Genomic DNA, 12,054 nt, shown 5'->3' with positions numbered 1-12,054 from the left:
TTATGGCTGGAATACCACCTTATATAACCCATGGAGAGTTAATGACATGCGCCAAGTTTCAATTAAAGATTTCGTAAGTATATTGATGACTTCCGTCATCTGTTGGATATGCTATATATGAGATATCCCTTATTGTCAGGTTTTCCGGCTGTGTGTGTGTGTGTGTGTGTGTGTGTGTGTGTGTGTGTGTGTGTGTGTGTGTGTGTGTGTGTGTGTGCGTGCGTGCGTGCGTGCGTGCGTGCGTGCGCCTGCAACGCGAGGCTCCACAGCACGAACCAGTGAACCGATTTCGATGAAACTTTGCCAACAGTTGGAATATATACTGGGAATATGCGCGTTTGAATTTCGTTTCCGAGCAACCACCCGTTGCTGTGCAGCGGCCGAAAAACCGCGTACAGTATTTTCAATACTTGTCCTTCAGTTTTGAACGTAGAGAAACGAGACTTCGGAATTAAACACTTCGAGATATTTAGAAAATTTTACTCGAGCCAATTTTTGATTGAGGTTTTATTTTTCAAATGGTAGTCCTTCAAAAATCGGGTGTCTATTTACCGTCATTTAAGGTGTGTATACAGTGTTTGTTAGGAACTACACCGTCGTTCCACCTTTTTATTTATTTTCCGTAAACGATTCCACGATCCACACACCACCTCCAATTATTTATTTATTTAACGAAAACGATTTCACGACCCACACACCACCTTCAATTATTTATTTATTCACCGAAAACGATTCCACGAGCAACACGCCACCTCCCATCATTTATTTATTTACTGAAAACGATTCCACGACCCACATACCACCTCCAATTATTTATTTATTTACCGAAAACAATTCCACAACCCACACACCACCTCCAATTATTTATTTATTTCCCGAAAACGATTCCACGACCCACACACCACCCCCAATTATTTATTATTTAAAGTGGGAGTGGCTTATGAAAAATATTGTGTGGCTCAGGAGGTGTGGTCAAACAAAAGCATTGAGAGATGTTTATCGGGGTGTGTGTGTGTGTGTGTGTGTGTGTGTGTGTGTGTGTGTGTGTGTGTGTGTGTGTGTGTGTGTGTGTGTGTGTGTGTGTGTGTGTGTGTGTGTGTGTGTGTGTGTGTGTGTGTGTCTGCAATGTGAGGCTCAACAGCACAAACCAGCAAACTGATTATTTTTCAAATGATAGTTCTTCAAAAATACGGTGTCTATTTACCATCATTTTTTATGAGGAGTGCCAGTAGGCAAAATACGCAATAGGAAAAATCTTGCCAGGCAGAGGAACAATTATATGTGAACCAATACGTCTTGGCAATGAATCTTCGTCGGTGGATCGGTCAGAATGAAAAGCATCATATCCAGCACTTCGATCCTAGCGAATCCCTCGTCGCCTACCGGCTTGTTTGTGTGTGTGTTTGTGTTTGTTTGTAGGCATGATAACTTGAGAAATGAAGAAGCTACCAATGTCAAATCACACCACTGATTCAGGAGGGTGATGGCTAGCGCTGATTAGATTTTGGTCAAAATCGGTCAAAGGTCAAGGTCACAGTGAGGTCAAACATTCGATTTTTGATGGTTTGGTACAGAATCATCATAGAAACTTCTGATTTGCGTCGCTACCTTCTCTGGAGACAGCTTTTATTAGACAAGGTCAGAGGTCAAGTTGACGATTTCGTAAGTACCAGTCTATGACTGCTTGTTTTTTCATTGAGCGGTTTTGGAGAAGATCATATCAAAAAAAAAATTTTCCTTTGCCACATAACGTGACCTACGACGTTACAGTTTGCAGTAAAATATTCTCCATTGGGAGTCCCTCCGATGTTTAAAGTTTAGCATCCATCGGACAAGCAGTTGCAGAGAAAAATTTTAAAGTAAAAACATATAGACGCAGGAGGATACAGACACGCACGTTACAATAGTCTCACATTCCCTTCGGCATGAGACCAATGACAAGGAAAAAAAAATCTAGTCTGCATCCAAGTCAAGAAAGGCTAAACTGCAACACTGTCTTTTCCGTAAACCAATTCCACAGTTACTTTTCACTTGCGTATTACGTTAGCCACACTAGGTTGAGAAAAGGTATAGTGATGTGAAATCACAAATACATCAACCAAAACAGTTCTCAAACATCACGTTGTTCAAAAGACAGTTAAAATTATAGTGCTGAATGTTCGTCAAAAACAAATAAACAAGTCATGAAACAGGACGGAAGCGGGCTGGCTGAATAGCCGAGAGGTCCGCACACTCACCTCTTAGTTGTTGTTCATGGGTTCAAATCCAAATCCATGAGCTATAATCTATCACACGGGTGTTTTGCAGGCAGGGCAAGGCATCAATGTGTGTGCCACCGCTTCGGATGGATGTTAAACTGGATGTCCTGTTTGCCAGAATTAGTTTGTGGATGTTGAACATCCCACAGTGTCCTTTGTGAAGAGTCGGTGAGGTATTGCTGGAACCTTCAACAAATTACAAATTCCTGTTCTAACCTACAGGGGGCACTGCACCAGTGACACAGCTCAAACCCAGCAAATGATACTACCCAGAACCATATGTGCTGTATTTGAAAGTACAATAAAAAGAAGAAGGTGACTGACTGCACCTTCCACATTTCCATGGGAGCGAAACTGCATCAGAATCAAAATCTTGAGGGCTCCATGCATGGTGCTCCTCACCTCCATCACTGCTTCTTATATCCCCACTGTCTGAAGTGTCTCCAGCCTCTGGAAGATTACCTGGATAAAAGAAGCTTTTTTAACCTTCAATATTGCTTTCCTACAACATCAAGAATCACTTTATGAATTGTGCAAATTTGGAAGGAAAGCAACCTATACAACATCTCTGACCTTTGCTGCGTGGTTTTCTCATAGAGGAAACCTTTTTGAGATGAAGGGCATGCTTCTGTAGCTTCTCCAGCTTTTGGGCCGATTGTTTTGTCCTTGGGACAAAGGCTTTCAAATTATTCGCCTTTCCAGGCTCTGGCGGCACTGGTCTTGCTTCTACACCTTGCGAAAGATCGTTCGCCTTCACAAACATTGCTTTACGCTTCCTTCTAGCCAGTGGCAACCTCATCTTCCTTGCTTGTGCCAGTTTAGCCTGGTCTTCCAGGTAGCTCTCAAATCCACAGTTCTCACTAAGCATGAGCCTCCGGGGTTGAGGTTGACTTGTAGTTGACTTGCCACCTGTCGAGGCCTCGTCTCGTGACCCAAATGGCGTCATCTGACCCGTACGAATAAGCATCTCCCATTCCGACTCGCCCTCGGGTGTCAGACTGCTTCCCAGCGACGATGGATGAACCTCTGCAAGATAATTGCATGACAAGACAATCTACATTTTGACATCAGTTCGGCGAGAGACAATGAAAGCTTGTCACATATAACGTCAGGTAGGTTTTCTTTATTATACACTTGATGACAAATTAGTAGCAAAGAAAAGCAAGCTAAGTTGTTGGTTTTGAGCAGTCACCTTTGCATTCTGTCACCTCCACTTGGGCTTGCAAAGCTGTACTTATTTCATGTCCTAGTATGCCCTCAAAGTGCCGCTGTCTTGCCTCTAGACTCTTGAGTTGTCTCTCCTAGCACCAGGCATAAATATGGACACAGCCAGAGCTTGATGTTACCAGTACAAAATACAGGAGTATGGCAATGTAAACTATCTCATTGTGTAAAATGTCCAAAGGTGGTCAAATATCCACTTGTTATTAATTTAATCAAATATCCCCAAATATTTATTCATCAAGCTCTGGTATGCATCAGCATTAGGAAAAGCATTTCAGACTTCTCCAGTCATTCATGGAAATTATTCCCAGATAACAACTCCTGGATAAACTTACCTTGTTTTCTTTCTGCCGGCGGACAGATTCAAAACGCCGGACGGCCTCCTTACTGGTAGCAACATGTGGAAGAAGTTTCTGCTGAACCTCCTCAATGTTCTGCAGTGCCTTGTGACAAGACCTAATATCACACAACAATAAGGATGAGCATCATGAATATGGCATGAAAAGGTATAAAAGGTAGTTAACGTGGTATAAAAGTAGTTAACTACCTGCATAAAAGGTAGTTAACGTTCTGAAAATGAGGACCTAATTTGCATGACTCACCTCAAGTCTTCCACGACAGCCTGGTAACTTCTCTCAGTTTCAAAACTCCGTGCAGGTGTGCTGGAAGAGAGTGCCTGGTCTACCTGCTGGAGGACTCCGGCTTCCAATGCTTCTTGCTCGTAGGCAGCAACACCCAGTTCCTGCAAGGCACTTGGCTGTGACTGTGGGCCCAAGGCTTTGATGCGTGTACGGTCGATGCAAAGAGGGTGTGCTCTTTTGTGTTTTTCAGCAGACAATATAGATGACCTGTAAGCTTCATCTTTGGATGAGTCCAGCAATGGTGCAATTGCTTGCACAGAAAGCGATGTGGAATGTTTTTGAGCATCGGCCAAAAATGAAGGTAGACCCTCATTTGGTGGGCACAGTGATTCACATGCTGCTCGTTGAGATATAGCATCTTTGTGATCACATTCAGCTGCGGCGGACTGATCAGCCAAAGTTGTTTCAACTAAATTGGATGAAATGTTTTGTCTTGTGGTGGCAGAGTAATCATTGGAAAAACTTGTGCCATCTCCAACATCATCCTCATTATTGGTCGTGCTTTCACACATCTCAATGTCCATAGTCTTGTCATTGGAGTCGACCATGGATAATACCGAAACAAAAGCAGGATCGCTCGCCTGCAACTCCTTGGTGGCTTCAAATGTTTGTTTTACGACTACATGAAGATCTTTTTCTGACATGTCACATTTAAAGGAATGTTCAACATCCACGGATAACTTCGTCAGCTCAACTTGTTGATGACAAATTAGTAGCAAAGAAAAGCAAGCTAAGTTGTTGGTTTTGAGCAGTCACCTTTGCATTCTGTCACCTCCACTTGGGCTTGCAAAGCTGTACTTATTTCATGTCCTAGTATGCCCTCAAAGTGCCGCTGTCTTGCCTCTAAACTCTTGAGTTGTCTCTCCTGGCACCAGGCATAAATATGGACACAGCCAGAGCTTGATGTTACCAGTACAAAATACAGGAGTATGGCAATGTAAACTATCTCATTGTGTAAAATGTCCAAAGGTGGTCAAATATTGTTACGTCTCAAGTTGTCGCAGAATAGCCTTTTTTGTGAAACTATTTTCATCAATTTCTTCACAACTCAATCAATCATCTGTCAAAAGGGAGGATTTTTTTTGTTGTTGTTTGTACAGATGCCATACTGAGTTCTACTGGTTCTTTAACGGCAACAATCAATCACATCTTCTCATGAGGTCACCGAAGGGAAGGTTTGGCTCAATTCTTTCATGAACTGGCTGGCTAGCTAGTAGCCAGCGATAACTTCACGCCAGCTCAGGGAGTCAGCGATAACTCACCTACTTGTTATCGAAAAGAACCCATGGAATCTTTGATATCCACCAGAAATCAATACCAGCAGATGGGACAAGTCAACTTAAGGTCGACCCAAGGCATGATGTACTCAGTGATGCAACCCCATACCTGGAAAGGAGCAATCCGACAGTCAGGTGAGTAATATCAAACCCAGAACAGACAGCTCAAAAGTAAGTGCACTACATCTGCGCCATCCTGTCGGACATGACACCCAAGTCATAATTCAGCATTTTGTTCAAAATATGTAATATTATGTATCCACCTGTAAGTCATGCTTTAATATGTGCTTAATGTGACATACGCATACAGTACTTGAACAATGTATTAACACATCCAGAGGCCAAAGTGTGCTCACTCTAGGTAGATAGAAGGTGGTGGTTTTCAGCTCCGTTGCCTCACTGAACTACGCACCCTTCCTCCAATCGTCAAACAGGATTTCAACGTTATCACAACTTAAACAGTGGGATGAAGCTCGAAAATAAAAATCGCAAAATTACCTTCAAGTTGTTGTTTTTTTGCATACATTGTCGAGGCTCGTGTAAGAGCTAACACACATAACATAAAACAAAGGGAGGAGACAAGAGGAGAGAGAGGGAACAGAGACATGAGAGCTGTGGAAGGGAGAGGGATGTGGCGGAGTACACGGGGTATACAAGATGGACACTACAGGGACTTTCAGGAAGGAAAGCAGGGAATTTGAAGAAGGTGGGGTTGGGTGTGGATTAACGGGGGTAGAAAAGATCATGGTTTTAGACGGGGGAAGATATGAGATGGTGGTGAACAGCTGTTTTAAAGACCTGGAGGGAAAAGTGGGATTGAAGAGAGAGAGAGAGAGAGAGAGAGAGAGAGAGAGAGAGAGAGAGAGAGAGAGAGAGAGAGAGAGAGAGAGAGAGAGAGAGAGAGAGAGAGAGAGAGAGAGAGAGAGAGAGAGAGAGAGAGAGAGAGAGAGAGAGAGAGAGAGAGAGAGAGAGAGAGAGAGAGAGAGAGAGAGAGAGAGAGAGAGAGAGAGAGAGAGAGAGAGTGGGTGTTTGTTTCCAAAGTCTGGAAAAAAAAAAAGAGGAATGAATGAGAGAAGGTGAGCAGTTGTTATTTATTGAAAGTAACTTGTGAATGATGGTGTAGCACAATGATCCGTTTTATCCCCGGTCAAGCCACACCAAAGCCTTAGAAACGGTACGTGCTGCTTCCTTGCTTGATGTTGAGCATTTAAAAAAGATACAACATGGATAAACAAGCACAATTTGGCGATGATAAATAGCGCAGGCTCTGGTGGGCCTCATGGCTTCCTGGTGCATTTGTTGTTTCTTTTGTACACAAGGTCGAGGTTCGTGGAAGAGCTGGAGCAGAATAGAATGAAACAAAATGGAAATGTGTAAACACTAAGGAGAGTAGACGTGAGAGTGAGAGCAAGGGGAATGGGGAGACACATGGGGGGGGGGGGATCGCAATAATCTGGAGAAAGAGAGAGTGATTGAGAATGGGGGACCGTTGGAAACAAAGGGGGCACGTTCGCGCCCACGTGGTACCAGGCCCGGAATAAGGAGGAAGTGGTGAACATTTAAATTATTAAAACGCACATCGCGTTTCTCTCAGCCGGAGCGATACAAACAAACCCTCACTCACAATGGGGCTCGGTGATCTTGTTTCACACGATCCCGTCCCGAATCCGAGCTCCGCATTACCGAGAAGCGTTCAAGATGATCACGGTGTTTATTACTATCGATTTATTAAAGATGTACGATACAGAGGTAGATTATGTACCTCCTTTCTTTCTTGTCTTCGATCTAAATAAATCGACCGGATCATTGAGTGAACATCCAGCGCTGCTAAACATTAACTCCGCATTCAACTTCCGGGATTAACATTGGAATCTCGAGCGATTCAGGGTGCTGCAGCAAACTTCTCCATCATGGCCGCTATAAAGTGCACATTACGTTATCCAAGCAGAAACTGATAATGTGCCGAGCTGTCGGACTGGCGGCAATGCGGGTTGGGCCATATCCCCCTCCCCCACGATATTTTTTGCTTTCAGTCAGTTCAAATGGCCCTCGTTTTTGGGGCCGTCCTCCATGCAGAACGAGAACACAGGTTTGAAAAATAGCTTCCGTGTCCGTTTTCAATCTGAGATATTTTCCACTTTACCATTTGTTTTTGTCATCAAATTTTCAGTAAACCTTTATTATGAGAATATGAAGAACACTGATTAATAAATTTGACATTTAAAAAAAAACAGGTTTTCGTCATGTTTAGCGTACGGAAGAGGAGGAAACACAAGAAAAAGAAGAAGAAGAAGAAGAGGAAGAAGAAGAAGAAGAAGAAGAAGAAGAAGAAGAAGAAGAAGAAGAAGAAGAAGAAGAAGAAGAAGAAGAAGAAGAAGAAGAAGAAGAAGAAGAAGAAGAAGAAGAAGAAGAAGAAGAAGAAGAAGAAGAAGAAGAAGAAGTGGTAAATGTGGAGAAAGAAGAAGCACAAGAGAAAAAGATGAACAGGAGGAACAATATGAAGTGTATAAAGAGAATGTAGACGTCCCAACAATTGTTATGGACGTGGCAAGATTCTTTTACGAGTTCAACCAAACTTTGCAAGCTGAAAAAGCAAACCGTATCGAGGATGTTTGCCGATTCAAAAACAGTCAGGAATGCACGTTTATAGGAGAATGGCGAGTGAAGAGGAATTTTCTTCAATTATTGCTGAGGTGAACGTGAACCTCCAGGTTGGAGTCGTGAGCTCAACCCCATTAAAGTTTCCGCGTTTCAGAAGGACCTCGAATAAATACACCGGTGCCTCTCCGAGTTACCATGGTAATCAGAAGTTACCATGGTAACAATCCAGTGTGAGCCAGACGTGGATCCGTGATTTTAGGTTTGGGGTGGAGGCACAAAAATTTACATTGCAATGAAAAATATAATTTCTCATCGCAGAGCAAGAAGAACATGTTTGTGAGTGTTTATTTTTGTCATATAAATTCTAAAGACTATTCACAATATGAGCAGGGTATTAGTAGGGTGAATACACTGATTCTGGCTCACTTTTCCCCATGTAAATGAATGGGGGATTTTCAGCGATTCATTTTTTTTTTCCCCGAAAAAGTAAACCCCCTTTTTATCCCAAGGTATATTTATTTGTCTCCCCTTTTAACCTAGGGACACTTTTTTTCAAATAACCAATGCAATAAGATAAAGATTTGTTCAAGTAGTAAAGTAGTAATGTGATTTGTGAAAGGTGATTCTAAAGAAATATCTGAAACATGTAAGCCGAGGGACACTCTTTTTTCAAATAACCAATGCATATTGTTTAGCTCACTCATTGAACCTATAAAGGTGTGTTCATTCTCAAATTCCTTCAATAGTTTAATTTTCTTTGCACAATAATCCCCATCTAAAATAAAACATTTGAATCTTTATATTTTTTAAGATACCCCTTTTGTGCCATTACGAAATGATAAACTTCTCTTAATGCTCTTGTTTGACCACCTCCTGAGCCACATATCATTTTGAGATTATAGTAAATTGTTTTTTCATTGTTCAATTGATAACCATCAAAGTTTTCAGTCCATTCAAGGATATTTATTTTTTCTTTACATCCTCTAACTTACTGGTTTTTAAATCGATTCGCTTATTTGTTTTATTTACCTTTGTTTTAGTTATTTTTTCAACAAGACTTATTTGATATTTTTCACATTCATTATGTTTTCCATTTTTATACCAAGACTGAGATTTTCTCCACTCTTTAGTTTGATTAATACTTGGTTTGACCATTTATATATTGTGAAAAAACGTGGCGGTAGCCCTTAAAAAACCCTAACCCATCTTCCCATCGTTAAAACACAATCTATTTTATACACTCTATCATACAATATCCATATGGAACACAATCCATTCCATTATCTAAAATAAAGCTCTTATCATCAAAGGCTCCCAATGCCTTTTTATTTACTTCTTCACAATATATGTTCTATTTATAACTTCTTATTGTATTCATTTTCCTATATTCTTCTTACTTATTCATCAAACAATTATAATAATTTCTAAAAGTTATTGATTTCTTTATTACATATTTCTTTATTGCCTTTAACCTCTTATCAATCTGATCACCATACTTATAAGCATATGCCTTTGCTCTCAATCCAAAAAACTCACTCATTACTTTTCCACCCAACTCATCCTTAAACTCACCAATAACCTTTTCATTCTTTTTGGAAAATAACTCACTCTTCTTACTAAAATTACTTGTATCATATACTCCAATATTTTTCTTCATATCTTTATAAACATCATCAGTTTTTATATCTAGGATAAAACTATCAGTGTCCATATACAACAATGAAAGATTTTCACCATACACTTTCTTTAAGCCATTATACAAATAATCATACATCAATATCTTTGATAAATCAAGAACTGCTGTTCAAATATAAATTGGTTTATCCATTACAATACTTTCCTTTTCAATATGAATAGCAGAAAAGTTCTCTGAAAAAACCTCTTCTCTCTTAAAACTTGGTTTATTTATCAATCTCGAAGCTTCTTTCCAAGATGTTGCGAATCTAATGTTTTTCCTGTTTCTAACATTCTCCATTGTCCTTCCAAAGACAGCATTATTCATCAATTTATAGAAATCCCCTTCAAATTTTACTTTTGTATTTGTTCTCATATCTGTATTGATTTTAATATACTGTTGTGGTTGTGGAAATTCGCAAACCACCATTCAGGTCCCGTAGGTGAGATATCTCTGTAAGTACATGTGTAGTGAGCCCAAACCCGTTGTATAGAGGGAATTTATGTGATCCATCCGGGCTGTGACGCTTTGAGTTAGCCATTTTTTTCTGTTCTATCTTTTATTTCAAACAAACAGCATCTCAACAACCACGCCATCCCCACCACAGCACCAACCACACTACAACCACGCCACCTCCACCATCAACGCTACCACATCTTCGACACTCGCCATTCAGCAGGCCCTGTGCGGTTACGATCTCCGGGAACAAACAAAAACCAACCATTATGCTCGGGGGTTTTCCCGCCTGTTTTTCCCGTCGAGGTCCTCCGCGCTCGGTGTGGAGGAGGGGCGATGCCGGGGTCAAAGGTGAGAAAGGGTGGGGGCCTCTTTTTGGGGGAATAATTCCCTGGCTCCATGCCAAGACTGACTACCCCCGGCCCCCGCATGGTGCGGGGTGGAGGGAAAACGAGAGGTCATGCCCCCCTTCGAGAGGCTTCTCCAAAAAGCTCGAAGGTAGGCGGGGCCGAAAATGGGGCGGAGCGAAGGGCGGAGCCCCACGCTACAAAAGGCAAACAGGACGGACCTTGAGGGTTGTTGGGTCGGTTGGTCAAGAAGTGGTTGGTCAAGAGGTCGTTGGTTGTTGGGTTGGTTGGTCAAGAAGTGGTTGGTCAAGAGGTCGTTGGTTGTTGGGTTGGTTGGTCAAGGGTGGTTGTCGAGAGTCGTTGGTTGTTTGGTTGGTTGGTCAAGAAGTGGTTGGTCAAGAGGTCGTTGGTTGTTGGGTTGGTTGGTCGAGAGTTGGAGTGAGTGGTTAGTCGAGGGTTGGTCTTCATAGTCGTCTTCTGGCTCGAATCGCGAGCTTGTGGTTCCTGCCTTGCTTCGTTGACCCGTGCGCGAGCGCGGAAAACAGCGCTGAACAAACCCCGTCCGTTTCCCCAAAACCCCGTCCGTACCATCGAGTGGCCAACACGTGCAGGCGTGAGGCACACAGGAGAGGACTCACCTACCACGCTCGGGCACGAAGTCGCGGCCAGGCGGGACCCCGTCGACGGACGTCGGAGAGGGACTCGACACGCTCAGGGAAGTCGCGACTTCCATTTCTTTTGGGTTCTGTGTAAACGTGTGTGTGTGGCGCCAGTCTGGTGAAGTAAAACTGTTAAGTGTTGCCGTGTGTCGGTCTTATTCGGTAGTATCTCTGCGTCATTGTTTCTTTTGTTACATTTGCTTTTTGTGCATAATTGTTTTAATTGCTATATGTGTGTTCTCCGTGTGTCGTGTAAATAAAGTGCTTGCATGTTGAATTGTTCCCCATTTCGCTGCGTCCTTTCCTTCATTGAATCTCCATCTTTCTTCACGTAAAGGGTTGGTAGTGGGCTTAATACGCCCGATAATTAATCGGAACCGTCGAGGCCAACGATAACCCCGCTCGGTTATCCTGATAGTACGGAACGGATCGTTTAACCGGCCCGTGTCCAGAGTCACCCTGCGGCGAGGTGCAATCGCCCGGTCTACCAGCCGCGTGGGTACTTAGGTAGGTCGAGTTTGGCGAACAACCCTATCCCACGCGGGTGGCTGATTGGCACGATCGTGGTGAGGCCGAAAGGCCCACCCGTGACTGGCTCCCGGCGTTAGTCCGAGAGGGTCATGACAGAATTGTCCGTCCGGTGGGCGACGTGCCGCGATTCGAGTCACGTGGCCGTTCGCACGCCGGCAGGCGCGACTTCGCATCAATAATTTTTCATCCAAGGACTTTGTTTAAATTTTAAAACTATGAATTTTAGCTACTCTCAATCCTTCTCTCAAAAACTGTTTTAAGCTTCTCTGATGCAAAACATATCCCTCTTTATCATTGAATGTTGTTCATAACTTTTCTGTTGATTTGCCTTTAATATTAAAACTTTTATGATAATCACTTAACCATTCTTTCTTTGGGGTTTCTT

At 42.5% G+C, this 12,054-nt stretch overlaps 1 protein-coding gene across 2 annotated transcripts in view; it reads right to left on the bottom strand.

Moving 5' to 3' along the window:
- Nucleotides 1-7,318, bottom strand: part of ERCC6 (ERCC excision repair 6, chromatin remodeling factor) — a 59,137-nt gene extending 51,819 nt beyond the window's left edge. The window contains exons 1-6 of one of the 2 annotated variants that reach the window (XM_085882704.1): nt 7,025-7,318; nt 4,085-5,509; nt 3,818-3,938; nt 3,451-3,559; nt 2,832-3,284; nt 2,588-2,720 (exon numbers count right to left, since the gene is read on the bottom strand). In XM_085882704.1, the coding sequence (XP_085738830.1) occupies nt 2,588-2,720; nt 2,832-3,284; nt 3,451-3,559; nt 3,818-3,938; nt 4,085-4,767 (1,499 nt within the window). In that variant the 5' untranslated portion in view covers nt 4,768-5,509; nt 7,025-7,318. The remainder of the gene's footprint in view (nt 1-2,587; nt 2,721-2,831; nt 3,285-3,450; nt 3,560-3,817; nt 3,939-4,084; nt 5,510-7,024) is intronic. The other variant, XM_085882705.1, reaches the window with a different exon arrangement.
- Between the last annotated feature and the right edge of the window lie 4,736 nt (nt 7,319-12,054).

This window comes from Eptatretus burgeri, chromosome 5 (assembly GCF_056783735.1).
Source record: "Eptatretus burgeri isolate ZD-2024b chromosome 5, Ebu_testis_v1, whole genome shotgun sequence".
NCBI lineage: Eukaryota > Metazoa > Chordata > Myxini > Myxiniformes > Myxinidae > Eptatretus > Eptatretus burgeri.
The sequence above is the reverse complement of the archived record's forward strand: the minus strand, read 5'-3'. Positions and strand labels throughout refer to the sequence as shown.